This window comes from Dioscorea cayenensis, chromosome 16 (genome assembly GCF_009730915.1).
Source record: "Dioscorea cayenensis subsp. rotundata cultivar TDr96_F1 chromosome 16, TDr96_F1_v2_PseudoChromosome.rev07_lg8_w22 25.fasta, whole genome shotgun sequence".
NCBI classification, from domain to species: Eukaryota; Viridiplantae; Streptophyta; class Magnoliopsida; order Dioscoreales; family Dioscoreaceae; genus Dioscorea; species Dioscorea cayenensis.
Window position 1 is genome coordinate 22,890,475 of NC_052486.1, and position 14,918 is coordinate 22,905,392.

The 14,918-nt window shown below is 33.1% G+C and overlaps 3 protein-coding genes and 1 non-coding gene across 4 annotated transcripts; 1 reads left to right on the plus strand and 3 right to left on the minus strand.

The window, feature by feature from the left end:
* Positions 1-3,023: 3,023 nt before the first annotated feature.
* Positions 3,024-3,587, minus strand: LOC120278667 (putative invertase inhibitor). The gene has a single exon (XM_039285396.1). It carries the CDS (start codon positions 3,585-3,587, stop codon positions 3,024-3,026), a length of 564 nt encoding a protein of 187 aa, XP_039141330.1.
* An 835-nt stretch (positions 3,588-4,422) lies between these two features.
* On the minus strand, positions 4,423-4,989 carry LOC120278668 (putative invertase inhibitor). Its single transcript, XM_039285397.1, has one exon. The coding sequence runs from the start codon at positions 4,987-4,989 to the stop codon at positions 4,423-4,425; it is 567 nt and encodes a 188-aa protein (XP_039141331.1).
* Positions 4,990-8,359: 3,370 nt separating this feature from the next.
* LOC120278669 lies at positions 8,360-9,445 on the plus strand. Its single transcript, XM_039285399.1, has 4 exons — positions 8,360-8,533; positions 8,658-8,761; positions 9,035-9,188; positions 9,320-9,445. Exons 1-4 carry the CDS (start codon positions 8,360-8,362, stop codon positions 9,443-9,445), a joined length of 558 nt encoding a protein of 185 aa, XP_039141333.1.
* Positions 9,446-14,207: 4,762 nt separating this feature from the next.
* LOC120279874 lies at positions 14,208-14,346 on the minus strand. The gene has a single exon (XR_005542174.1). It is a non-coding gene; the product is annotated as a small nucleolar RNA Z247 (small nucleolar RNA).
* Positions 14,347-14,918: the final 572 nt, after the last annotated feature.

Sequence of the window (14,918 nt, forward strand, 5' to 3'; positions counted from 1 at the left end):
AAATAATAATAATAATAATCAAAATTATGATCATAATATAACATCCCCATGTGCCAACCCAATGCTTTAACACTACCACTCGGTCCACTCGTCTCTATTTGTCCCCATCTTTCTTTTCTTCCCTTTTCCTTGCCACCCTACGTTTCCTGATCTCTTCCCTTTCCCTTTATATTATAAATAAATTTTTTCGAATAAATTATAAATAAATTTAATAAAGTGCTTGCTATCGCATAATATAGCAAGCTAAAGTCTTTTTGACAGGATGTCTACTTTGGAAAAACCAATTACCAAGAGACCGCCGCCACCATGCACCTCCTCTTCCCATTTTTCCCTGGCTAACCTCAATATTGTACCTCAAAACACTCTAGTTTTTTTATTTTCCTAAGATATTAAATTGCCACCGGTCTTCACCCTCATTGAAACTGAAGAACGCAGTCAGTGGAATTGAACTCATGATCATCTTAAGTGACCTTGTTATTATCACTATTTCTGTTAGTCTTTCTTGTTTTCTACCTTTTCTCGTGTATAATTAAATAAATAAAATAAAAGGCATGTTATCATATCATATGGCCATCTGCAGTCTTTTTGACACGATCTAGCTATAGATATGGGAATAGAAACTAAGTTACCACCACTCACTTTATTGTAGCTCAGAAAGCTTTTTCCCTTTTCTCTCACACCCCCTCTTCTCAATCTCCAAAAGCTCAAAAAAGAAAAATTATGCAACAAGAACAAGAGTTACAAGAAGACAAGAACAAAAATCAAGCCGATCTTACACCATTTTCTGAGTTCTTAACTTACCCTCTGTACATAATAAGATCTCATGCTACCTGTGACTACTTGCAATTGGCGTCTCCGGCACCATACACTAATCATCAGACTCTGACATTGGCCAACATTGAGGTTATTCTAACAGAATATATCACTAACAAATATATTTGCTCATCTTATCGCCAAGAATACCCTGGCAACTTCTCAAACTTCTTGCCAGTAGTCTTCAAGCTCTTATTCTCACCATCATCCTTTTCAATATCACTTCTTTGGATTTCATATCATGGTCCTCTACTTTCTCAGTCTGAAGGTATGCATTTTATACTTTTTATTATTTATTTATTTATTTTATTATTATTATTATTATTATTATTATTATTATTATTATTATAATGATGATGATGATGATGATGATGATGATGATGATGATGATGAATCCACAGAAAATGATCATCTCCAAATCACTTGAACAGTTTCATCTTCTTTAACTACATCAATATAATCTTGTGAGAAGAGGTGGCATTAGTTGGATTCACCGAAATAATGCTAGCTCAGCAAAGCAGAAAATTGGAACGAGACTTGGGCCATGTATCAATGCAATGAAGATGAAAAGCATGGTTACACTTGGGTAAAAGCCGGAGACTCTCATCTTCTCTAAACTCACTGAGGCATGCTAACCCAACAATCAGTACAGTCAATCAGCCCGTCACCTCTCTTGTATTTACACACGATAATCTTAATGATCAACGCTTCATCAAGACCAATTGATGGAGAATTCAACCACATTTTGCATCTCCCAGACAGACAAGGCACTGACCGGTTAGTCTTCGTCGATATTACCTTCATGGCCAACACAAGATGACAATGGGAAACGGTCGGTAACGAGGTTTAGTGGAAAAGAAGGAAGAAGGTTGTGGGAAGATTATATTGTAGAATCAGTGAGGGTAGAAAATGGAGCAAATGCCTAGAGTACAATCTTTTGTTGGTTCAAATGGCATCAATGCATGGTTCTTGGTTGTCTACACTACTGTCCATGTCTCAAATGAGAAACAAACAGAGAGAAAGAGAGAGATAGAGTTGTAAGTTTCAAAAGCCAAATGATTAGAAGCAACAAAGACTTGACACATGACTTTTGAATTAATTAAGGTGGTTTGGGTGGGAAACTGGGAATGGGGAGGTACTTTGATGTTCTCCTTCTTTCTCTTTATCTATTTATTGGAGTTTCTTTTATTTATAGTCAAATATAAACTTGCTAAATATGGTGATAAGCTAAATTGGCCATAAATGGAAGTAACATGCATGGGAGAGGGTGGGAAGTAACACCAAGTTCTCCTCTAATTGTGCGCAGTGGAAACCTAGCTTGGAGGCCAAGGCAAGTGCTCCATGTTTTGGTCAAAATCCAGATAAGCATTCTCCTCTTTTTCTTAAATCTTTTTTTATGTTTTTTTTTTTAAAGAAAAAAAATCTTCTGGAGGTACCGTGCTCCAAAAGAATGCATGCATTTAAAAAAAAATAAAATTAAGGTTTATTTGTATTCTTGCGAAAGTGCTATTTTATACATTATATATTATTTATGATGTTTTATTTTACCACCTAGATGAGCCCCAGTTCATCTACTGTCAAAAGATTATGGACTGTTTTGATGACCAACTAATTAGCCTTTGTTACTTGGGCCTGTTTAGCTTTTGTTTTACCACAAAATCTATTTTTAAAATTTATTTTTTTTAAACTTATTTGTTTAATTATTTTAAACTGCCCTGCAAGTCCAAAATCATTTGCACCAATTTTTTTTCTTTCCTCCCTCGCCCACTATCATCTCTTTAGCTAACCCACTCCTCAAAAAAATATGAAAAATGATCGATCTCACAAACGTGGTTCGATGGTAATTACGACAAAACTAAAATGTGTTTCATTCTCATCCGTTAAATTCTCTCAATTTAGTAATTTTTAGAATAAATAGTAGTAATATTTTAAGGTAATTACTAATTTATTTCTTTATTATATAATAAATAAATAATAAAATTTATAAATTCATGACTAATAAGAATGAGCCATGTTTTGGTTCTGTGATAATTACCACGGAACCAAGTCCAGTAAATTATTTTTTTAAAATTGTTATTTATTTTAAAAAAACTGTATATCGATGGATAGGATTAGGAAGACTCCTTAATTTAATATATCAAACCATTTTATTTAAAGAACATATAACTAACAGATCATTAAACTTTCAAATTAAAAACCACTAGATAACATTAATATTTGTTCTTTTCAGCAACTTCAAGGATGGCATAAGTCAAGGTGACAAGCTTAGCGGAGACAATATTCATCTCAATCAACGGCGAAAGCTTTCCGGCATTCCCACACTGAGTCTCACAAGAGATAACACTAGTCATCCCTTCACTCAATGAAATCTTAGCAACATCATCATTCTTTTTATTAATGGCTATTACTGCCTTATCCCATGATGATGCCACATAATTGTATGAGCCATTGCAGTGCATTAAGACGGACTTGGTGACTGGGTCCGGTGACGTTCTGAGAAGGTCTTGGATGCTGATGATGACGTTGTGGGCGTGGGTGGTGGCGGCGGTGGCGGAGATGTTGGCGAAGACCCGAGTGTCGTTGGCTACTAAGAATGCTAATGTACTGTTTTCGCATAGAGTGGATACACAGAACTTGTAGTTGATGTTGGAAACAACCTTTTTGGCAGCCTTGCATGTTTCTCGGACGGACACCAGAGCTCCGGCGAGATGGAGGGGGAGGGTGAGAAGCAGGAGTGAGAAGAGAGTGATGGAGATCATGGAGTAGGGTTTCATGGTTGCTAATTTGCTTAATTGTTTGGTTATTGAGAGAAAGAGAGTTATATATGAGATGAAGGTCATATATATATATATATATATATGAATTCTAAATGAGGAAAGAACTTCTAAATGAGGAAAGAAACAAAAGAGACGGTTCTAGCGTGTCTTGTTTTTGGTATATATATATGAATTCTAAATGAGGAAAGAACTTCTAAATGAGGAAAGAAACAAAAGAGACGGTTCTAGCGTGTCTTGTTTTTGGTCAAACAACTTTGGGATAGATGAGTTGGTATCTTTGTAGGTGATGTAATATCTTCAAGATGAGTTGGTATCTTCCGAGGTGAGGTAATATCTTCAAGATGAGTTGTCATTTTTGGACTAATTTGGTTGCTTATATATGAAGGAAATATATATATATATATATATAATTGTATTTTATTTATTTGTTTATTTACAAAATTAATTAATTTATAAAGGATAAGTTGTCATTTCTTTAATAGTTTTAGGACAAGGAGCTAGATAAATAAATAAGTTATCATATATTTATAAACACTGAAGTTTCAATTTTTAGATATATATATATATATATATATAATTAACTTAATATCATATCATACCGGGTTTTTTTTATAAAGTGAATAAAATACCACAACTTTTAATAAATTTATAACCCATCTTTTTTGTTTCTCTCAATTTAAATCAATTTTTATAATTATGATCAGCACTCAGCAGGGTTGATATAATTGTTTTCCCCACAATAACATAGAGCTCCCATTCATTTTTTGACATGATCAGTCTTATAATTAGAAATACTAAAAAAAGGAAAGGGGCACTTAATATAATAATTATTCTAATTAGCAAAACCAAGTATGGTGAGAGCCATAGAGGAGAGCTCAACGGAGTCATGGTTCACTTGTGTCAACGGCGACGCCTCTCCGGCCTTGCCAAACCCTGCCTCACATTTCTTGGCTGCCTCTGTCGCCGTTTTCAACAACCCTTTTGCAGTTTCATCATGCTTAAGATTAATGGCGTCCATAGCCTCAGCCAACCTGTCAAGCATGGATTTGTACAAACTCATGCACTGTTCCAAACAGAACTTGGTGGCCGGATCCGGTGACTTGCCGAGAAGGTCCTGGATGTTGAACGTGACATCGTTGTAGTGGTTGAAGGAGATCAGGGCGGCGATGCGGGCGAGGCCACGGGTGTCGGCGTCAACGCTCTTGGGATCGCTTTGGAAGGTCAAGACGCAGAAGTCATAGTTGATGACTGGGTTGGCGACCGCCGCTGATTTGCATGTGGCTTGATAGCCTTGAATGTTGGGTATGGCACCCACGTGGGTGAGGTGTATGGTGAGGAAGAGTAGGAGAAGAGAAAGGAGAATGGTTGAGATGGTGGTGGAGGAGGAGGAGTGCTTCATGGTTTTTAGAAGAAACGTTTTGCGTTTTGAGGAGAGATGAAGATAAAGGGGATGCTTGTATGTGGGACTATATAGACATAGTATTTGGATCTAAAAGTAGAAGGGGAAAAAAAGAAAGGAAAGAAATGGAAAGGAAGGGAAAAAAAAAAGTATGAGAAAGGAAAGATAAGGAAGGATTGAATCAAATTTTATGGAGAGAAAGAAAAGGATTGTTATTTGGTAAATCTTGTTTGATTAAGGAAGGGAAATGAAAAGAAATGATATAGAACAATATGATTTATCAATTATACACTTACTACTAAATAAAAAATTACTTATTTCTATTTAAACACATGTGTGTCCAATATCTTAAATAAGTTCACACTTTAAGTAGGTTTTTTTTATAAATTTTGAAATTATTATTCTAGAATTATAGGTATTGTATAATTCCTTTCCATATCAATTGTTGTCATTGAAATTCATGAATAATTCAAATTATATATTTTTACCTCCTCAAAAAAAAAAAATTCATTATAGTTTTTCAATTTGGAATTGTGTGAGATCTAATTCCTATTATTTTAGTAGCTAGGATTATTTATAACTGCATATTTACAATATAGACATGTTGTCTATTGTACCTTTAATTGAATAATATTTCTTTGTTCGATTGACCTAGAAAAACACAAATAAGCAAATAAGCAAATAAACAAATAAACAAAAAAATATATGTTAATGAATATCTGCGATGGTGTGATGTAAACTCATTAAATCTATGATTTCATATTTTTTGTATAAGAAATTTCTGTGCATTAACAAACAAAACAAAAACTCTAACATATGGGAATGAAAGGTGTTGACCATAAACAATTAAAAAGTACATAATAGCAAAAACAATATAATAATGAAAGCCTAAAATGGATAAGTCTAATAATATAATAATGTTTAAGACAATATAGATGTGTGATCTACATCGATAAGTAGAGAGAAAAATAAAAAGCACAAGATCAAATAGATGAAAGATATATGGAATTAACAACAATAATCTAATAAAAACTCGAAAATAAATTACAAGAATCTTACTTTTTAGACAACATGATTGGTGCTAGGTAATTAAGATTACATGCTTAGACAACTTTTGTTCTACACTTAACAAACCCTAGAGGGATGCTATTACTTGACATCATTTAATTCTTCCCCTGATTTCTCTACTCTTTATTCCATATTTTCTGTCCTTACTTTCAATTTTATTCACACACATATATCATGATTTGGTTTTGGGTAATTTTTAGAAGTATGGCTAGTACTAGTAATCTCATTCTTACCTGTGGACCGACATCTCACTTTTTAGCACTTTATTACACAATTGACACATACACTTGTGTCCCTATCAATGGTGAGTGCTTCATAGTTTTTAGAGCTAGCTTTTTGAGGAGGGACGAAGGCAAAGGGGTTGCTTGTATGCAGGGGCGGACCCACATGGGGGCTAGCCCGGGCTGAAGCCCGGGCTGGTCGGCCGGAAAACTTTAGAAGAATCGTGTCCAATAATATTTTTTTTATATGAATATTAATGTTTAATAATATTTTGTTTGTATTTAGCTAATATGTAATGGGTATGTGCTTGAGTGGTTTTTGGGAGTTGGATGATAGGAGCTCACCATGGTTCAAATCCTAGAGTTTCCAATTGTAAATTTTTAATAATTTTAGTAATTAAAAATAAGGTTTTTTTTTTAAATATTGTGAAAATTTTAAAAATTAGATAACAAAAATAATGATCTAAACTTTATGATTTTTTTAATAATCAAGAAAAAATTAAATTAATAATGTGGCATTGAAAATTTTTTCTTATTTAAAAATTACTAAATTTTTTTAAGTTTTAATAAAGTTTGAAAAATTGTTCAAAACATCCCTCACAATTATAGTAGTTGACTTTAACCCCTTTTACCGATGAGTTCTGGTTTTGCCACTGGTCGTGGTTGGACTGAGGAGAGGTTATGGTTGGGCTAAAAATGCCGGAAAATTAAAAGGTGATGAATATGAGAATATTGACTTTTATTTAAACCCGGGCTGAACTAAATTCCTGGGTCCGCCACTGCTTGTATGTGTGTCTATGGTTTATATTATATGTATGTATGTAGGTAATTAGTAAGTAAATCATGAGGGATGTAGTTTAGGAGTTGTTTAATTGGTCAATGTCATTCTTCTTCTTCGTTTATTTATTTATTTGGAAAGTGGTATATCTCGATATGGTACATGGATTTGCAGTATTATGGGGTTAATATGTTTATTTGGAGTTTGTTTTTTTACTTTTTGCATGTAATTGGTTCATTGCATTATTATGATTTATGATTTTGATTATTATTATTTGCTTTTTCTCTGATATTTATTTAATAAAATCTATAGTAATATAATATTTTTTTAAGATTACTCTTAAAGAATGTTAATAGTATTAAATATTTTTTTGTAAAGTTTATGTGGTTGCCAAGTGTATATAGAATAATCATACGATTAAAAGGAGAGCTTCTTTTTTATGAAAGAGTAGCCATGCATGTGTATGCATTGATGAGCGCACGTGATTTGCGAACTGTTTGTTTAGTATGTTAAGGATGTTGTGAGGGTTGGTTTATTTGTGTGTGAGCCTTTTTCTTTAATTTGGAAATCTTGTTTGAAAATTATATATATATATATATATATATATGCATAAATATTTCTAAACGTATAATTTGAATCTTTAATATTTTGGAAAAAGGTGGATAAACCACATTCATATCCTTAATCGTGTTTCTATTGTTTTGTTTGTGTGCATATAAATATGAATTGATTATTTGATTATGGTGTTGAATATAGATTCAATTTTGCCTATAAAAAAAAAATAAAAAATTGGGCGACCTATTTTCACATGCAAAACATAAATACAAAAAATTGATTTATAAAATATAAAATTTGTTTAAAACTTTGGTTTAATTTTCTGCGACACTTAAAACACAATCTAAGTGATAAAATAGGAGTTAAAAAAAAAAAAGAAAAAGTAACTGTGACAAATACATTAAAATTTTCAAACTTGTGTGTTGTATAATAAGTTTCTTTCCTCAATCAACAAATCATATATTTTAAACTCTGTTTTGTATGTCAAACCAAATGGATTATTAAAAAGCCGAATGGTGATCTCTAAGTTAATTAATTAACGTGCCGGCCTTCGAGATATATATATATATATATATATATATATATAACCATGCAAATTAAGTCTTCAAATAGGTACCTCACTTACATATATATATATATATATATATATTAATATATAAGTTTCTGAAACCCTAATCTCTCTGCACACTTACCATCAGCCTACCTAAACCATGAACTATATATATTTACAAACATCATCAATGCAAGTATGCAAATGCTAGGAAGCAAAAGAATAAGCAAAAAGAAACTGAACGGTTTGCTGCTCTCCTCCATCTCTGAGACTGCAAACCTGATCAAGATGCATCAAGAACATCAAACAATTGCTGAGGCCGATGTCGTTCATCTTCTTCAGACATCTCAAACACGACGAGCACTTCTTTGGGTGACAGAAATTAAACATTTAAATTTGCTAACGATCAGATTTTGCATATATATATATATATATATATTGATGAATGTAATTATATATATATAGATATTAATGATTAATAAATATTTGGTTGCAGGTTGAGAGGGTGATGAAAGAGCAAAACATGCTTGATGTGCTTCTCATTGTCCAAATGAGTCTCCAACTCTTATCTGAGAAAGTTGTTCAGATTCAAATTCACAGGTACCTTCATTTCATTAAACAATCCTACTTAATAACCCTTCTTTGATTGTTTTCCATGCATACATAGAACCATATAAAATAAAGTTTTATTAACAAGGTTTTTGATTAACCAAAAGTATTACTTATTTGGGATCAGATGTTGCTTCTTCATATATACTGCGTAGGAACAAAAACCTAGAAACAGTTAAACCCTAATAAATTCTAAAACTATATATATAATTCTAGCTACCCTAAAACCTCTTCTCAGCTAGTTATATGTGTATATATATACAGATTGTGTCCTAATGAGTTGAGAGAAGTAGTGGCAAGCTTGATTTTTGCAGCACCAAGGTGTGGAGAATGCCCTCAACTAAGAAAACTGAGCTTACGACTTCAGTCATGGTTTCTCAAACACTCATTTGCAACTGCAACTGAAGCTAATCAGCAGGTAGTATAATTGAAATTAAAAACTTCAATCAAACACTACCATTAATCTTATATTTCTCTTTCTTCAGTCTAGTTTTTTTTTAATTATTTTTCCTTTTGGATTTTTTTTTTTTTTGTTGCTTAAATAATTAGATGGTGGACTTGCTGTCAACCAAACAGCCAAGCTTGGACAGCCGGTTGCAGGCCCTGCATCTCATTGCAAAAGACAATGGAATCACTCTCAATCCTAACAACATTCTCTTGTCTGAATTTGATTGAAACTTTTTTTTTATTATTTCTTTCTTTCTGATTGAATTGTTCTTCTTTGTTTGTCATAAGTCTTTGCTTGTTTTATTTTATTTTTTATTGTTCATGCGTATATTTGCAAACATATATAATAAATTTGTTTGAACTGAAAATCTTGTTCTTGCAAGTGTTCCTATGCAATTATATATTTTGTAGGGGTACATATATATATATATACGAAAAGCTGTTATCATTTTATTTATTAGTTTATTATTATTATAATGTGTGAGAGAACGCCGAGTTTTGTTTGCAAGACATCAGCTTTGACAAAATAAGTAGAAGAAGAAGAATATGGAGCAATCTTGCACACTCCTTAAGTTGCAGGGTATGTGCAATTTATATTGTCATAGAAGGAAACGGTTAATATGAAATTACAAATCATGTGACAACATGTAAGCCATCCACTATGTGCTAGATCCTAAAGACCAGGAATTACAACTATATTACAAAGACTTGGTCATTTCAACACCTTGTCTCAATCTCAACTTATAAAAAACAAATTGGGATTGCTACAGAAATCTAAAAAAACTCTGAATTGACAGTGGTTTAGTAAATATGTTAGCTATTGATCCTAAGAAGAAATGAACTTTATCTTAAGCATTCTACGCGCAATCCTTTCTCGTACAAAGTGGAAATCCACTTCGATATGTTTGGTATGTGCGTGAAAAATAGGACTAGCAGAGAGGTAGGTTGCTCTCAGGTTGTCGCACCACAGAGACAATGGTCTCGATTGAAATACTCCTAGCTCTTGCAACAATGATTTTATCTAGATCACTTCAATCGTTGCATTTGCCAAAGCTTTATATTCTGATTCAGTACTAGAACATGATACTATAGCTAGTTTGCCAGAGCTCCAAGAGATCAAATTACTTTCAAAATAAACATCATATCCTCTTGTGGACATACGATCGTCAGAACACCCTGCCCAATCGGCAATCTGCATCTGAAAATGCACTAACAAGGGTATAATCTGACTTCTTGATGAATAAGCCTAAGTCACAAATATGTTTCAAGTATCTGAGAATGCGCTTCATTGTTGTCCAATGATCATTCGTAGGTGAATGCAAGTACTAACAAACCTTCTTTACTGAGTAAGTAATGTCAAGCTGAGTCATCATCAAATATTGTAATGTCATAACAGTGCTTCTATATCTTGTAGCTTCTTTGTCAGATACACCTGTGCCTTTTGTCTTGGACAACTTGTTGTGGATGCCATAGGAGTAGTAATAGGCTTGCAGTTTTCCATATCGACTCGCTTTAATACATCTCCAATATACTTGCATTGTGACAATATAATGCCATAAGCTCTGTGCAGCACCTCAACTCCCAGAAAGTAATGAAGACCACCTAGGTCTTTTGTAGCAAAATCCTTATGCAAATGCTGAACAAGTTCATCAATGGCTTAAGGAGACGAACTAGTAATAATTATATCATCTACATAAATGAGTACATAGATGATCTATCCATCACAGTTGTATATAAACAAAGAGGTATCTGCTATAGATGGTGCAAATCCCAGTTCATGTAGCTTTGAGCTGAGCCTAGAAAACCATGCTCGGGATGCTTGTTTAAGCCCATAAATAGCCTTATCCAACTTGCTGAGATAATGTGGGAACTTGACATCTTCAAAACCAGATGGTTGTTTCATGTAAATGTCTTTTTTCAAAACACCATGTAGAAAGGCATTTTGGATATTTACTTGTATTAAATTCTAAATTATTGAAATTGTTAAGGCAAGAATGAGCCTAATTGTTGCCGGCTTAACAACAAGACTAAAAGTATCTTCATAATCTATGCCATACCTCTGTTTGAATCCCTTGGCGACAAACCGAGCTTTATAAATGTCAATTGAGCCATCTGGTTTTCTCTTGAGCTTGAAAACCCATTTAGAATCAATAACATTCAAGCCACAGTAAGAAGGAACTAAGTGCTAAGTTTTATTCTTCAAAAGAGCTGCGTACTCAACATCCATAGCTTGACACCAGTTTTCATCCTGTAAAGTGTCAGTGTGGCAGGATGGTTCAAGAGCAACAATGAATGCTCTCTTCTTTGTTGAGCAGCGTACAATACTATCAGTGTACTGTTTTGGCTTCTGAATATTGTCCTATAGTCTGGTACGCATGCCTTGATGTTGTCCTCGTGAATGTTTTAAAACAACATAGTCATCTGTAGTATCATTAGTGACAAAAGGAGTGGATTGGTTTCTACCATCCACATGATCGCCCTCAGAATTTGAGGTAGGAGATGAAGAGGAAGTTCGTGGTTGTTCAAGTGATTGACATAGAGACGGAAGAGATAGAAGGACATCAGTCTGATCGGAAATAGTAGGGTGAGAATTATGATCTGAAGTAAAAGGGAATACTTTTTCATCAAAAAAACACCTCTGGAAATATATACATGACCAGTGGGTTTATAAAGACATTTATATCAGTGTAGTTAGAATCGTACGGTTCTCGATACGAACCTTACGATTCATATCGTTTTTCATCCGTAACGGTCCGAATCTTATAAAAGAATCGAAATTGATCTAGAATCGTGAATGAATCGTTTGAATCTGTCTCGAATCGATATGAATCGAGAAGATTAACGATTCCTAGTTAATACAAGTTTTGAATTAAAAAAAAGGGGGAAAATCAAAGGAAAATGAAGAATAAAAAGAGTAAGAAACATAGGAGGAAGGAGAAATTTTGTTGTTTTATTCCAACATCCTCAACAAAGGCATTTTATACCATCTCTTCATCTTTCTTGACATTCTTCTCTTTTTCTTTTAAATTCTTTCTTATAATGTATGCGATCAACTATTTTAATTATTATAAAAATTTTTTAAATTAGTGATTATTTAATTAATATTTAAATTTGTTATCCAAAAACAAATTCAAAGATTAATTAAAAGATAATGTTTTTTTTTTAATTTTAATATCAAATTAATTTGTTATCTTAAAACTCTTGTTATGGAAAGAAATCTTTTTAATTTAAAAACTAATCTTTAACATAATTTAATCTTTTTGTGTTTATTCTATTAATTTTTAAATCTGAACTATTTTTGAAATAACTAATGTTTTTTTTAAATATATATAGGTTTGCTTAATACTTGAAAATGTCTTCTAAGCTCAAAACAGGATCTCAAACTAAGAAAATGTCTTCCGAACTAGTTTATATTTAATTCATGACTTAGAAAAATTTTTATTTTTTTATTTTTTATATAATCATGTTATATATATATATATATATATATATGACTTTGAAATGTTGAACCGAATCTTACGATTCGATTCGATTCACGATACTCGATTCACAAATTTAGAATTTCGATTCACGATTCGAATCTCGATTTGACTACCTTGATTTATATCCCTTCTACAAGTGGCTATAACCAAGAAACACATATTGTTGTGATCAAAATTGTAATTTGAGTGAATTATAAGGCCGTAAATTAGGCCAACATGCACAACCAAAGGTTTTAAGTAAAGAATAATCAGATTTTCTATTAAAGAGCTTTTGTAGAGGAGTTGCAAACTGAATAACACGACTAGGAAGTTGGTTAATGAGAAGACATGCAATTTGAAATGCTTCATCCCAAAACTTCAGAGGTATTTAAGCTTGAGAGAGAAGTGAGAGTCCTACTTCTACAATGTGTCTATGTTTTCTTTCTGATGACCCATTTTGTTGATGAGGATAGGGACATAAAACCTTATGTTTGATGCTAATTTGCTGAAAATGTTTATGAAAAGTTTGGTATTGCCCACCCCAGTCAGATTGGACACATAAGATTACCTTATTAAACAACCTTTTAACATGCTTCTGAAATTAAATGGAAACTTGAGCAACATCATATTTACACTTAAGACAATATATCCAAGTGAATTTGTTGAAATCATATATAAAACTAACATAATATTTGTTTCCCCCTACTGAAGTTAAGGCAGGGCCCTATACATTAGTGAACACAAGCTCAAGAGGAGAAAAACAAACATTGTTTGATAAAGAAAATGGAAGTTGAAGGACACGATGAACAATAGTAGAAGAAGGGTGGCTGAGTTGACAATGCCATAGGTCTTGAGAAACCTTAACACTTGTGAGAGCTTTCTTGTTCAAGGCATTGCTGAATGGCACCAAAGGAGATAGTCCTCCTTCATATTTGCCTTGAAAGAGAAGTTTTTTCATGACTCGATCCTTTACAAGAAATTAGGTAGGATGAAATTCAAAGAAAACATTATTGTCTGTTGAAAAATGATGAATAGATAGCAAGTTTCAAGTAATGTTGGGAACATGCAGAATATTCGACATTTTAAGAGATCGAGAAGTAGTAGAAATATGAGAGTGACCAATGTGAAGAGAATAAGCAAACCTGATCCATTCACCACTTGGACTTGATCCTTCCTATAGTTCTTCTCCCGAATTGATAGCTTATTAAGGTCGCTGGTGATGTGGTTGATAGCTCCAGTATGTGTGTATCTGTTTGAGTTAATGACATAGGAGTGTGTTGTAACCATTGCAGTTGTATGAGTGTCTTTAGCTTGGTATGAATGATTAAATTTGTAAAAGCAATTTTGCCACAAACTTGATAGGTTGGCTGACTTGTGTTCTAAGGTGAGTTGAAGTTGTTCGCTGAGGCTGGTTTACCATGGCCGCACCCTCGCCCTCTTGGATCATTGCGGCCTCCACGATTGCCATGCATCACATAGTTCGCAGATGACTGGTGTTTGAAAAGCATTGCTATTGTGCTCCTTGCACAGTTTAAAGCTCAACATGTGTACATAAAAATTAGTCAATGATATGTGATTAGATCTTGTATTGATCGATGTAACCAAAGCATCATAATCTAAATCTAGACCAGCTAGCATATATGAAACAATCTCTTCTTCTCTTAATTGTTGCCTTATAGCCAACAAATTGTCCGCAAGGTTCTTGACTATATTAAAGTAATCAGTAAGAAAAGGATCATTCTTCTTGATGGTGGACAATTACAATCTAATCTGTATTGTTCTTGCTCTGGAACTGGATGCAAACATGTGTTCCAAAGCTATGTGGAGATTAAACACTTAATAATCACACAAATTTACTCAACAATCAAAGAACAAAGTGTTACAGTACACCAAAAGTGATGCAGCGGTATACTCGAACTGTTGATTCGCGCACGAATATCCCAATACAAGTCTTCAAAACCTGTTGATCAAAGATAGCCAGGAATTGGAAACGAGAGTAAATTTTATTACTCAAGAGAATAACTATTACAAAAACCTGCCCATACTCTCGCCCATAGGCTTACATTAAATAGGAAAAATCAAAGATATGAAAATAATCCTAAAACGGAGATAATTCGAAAATATACCAAAAATGGTAAATTTTCAAATACCGGCAAGAAATAAAAGAGTTAACAAAATAAATGCTAACGCCATAAACGGCTTACAAATAAAAGATTTCTAGCCAAAGGAATAGCGGAAAT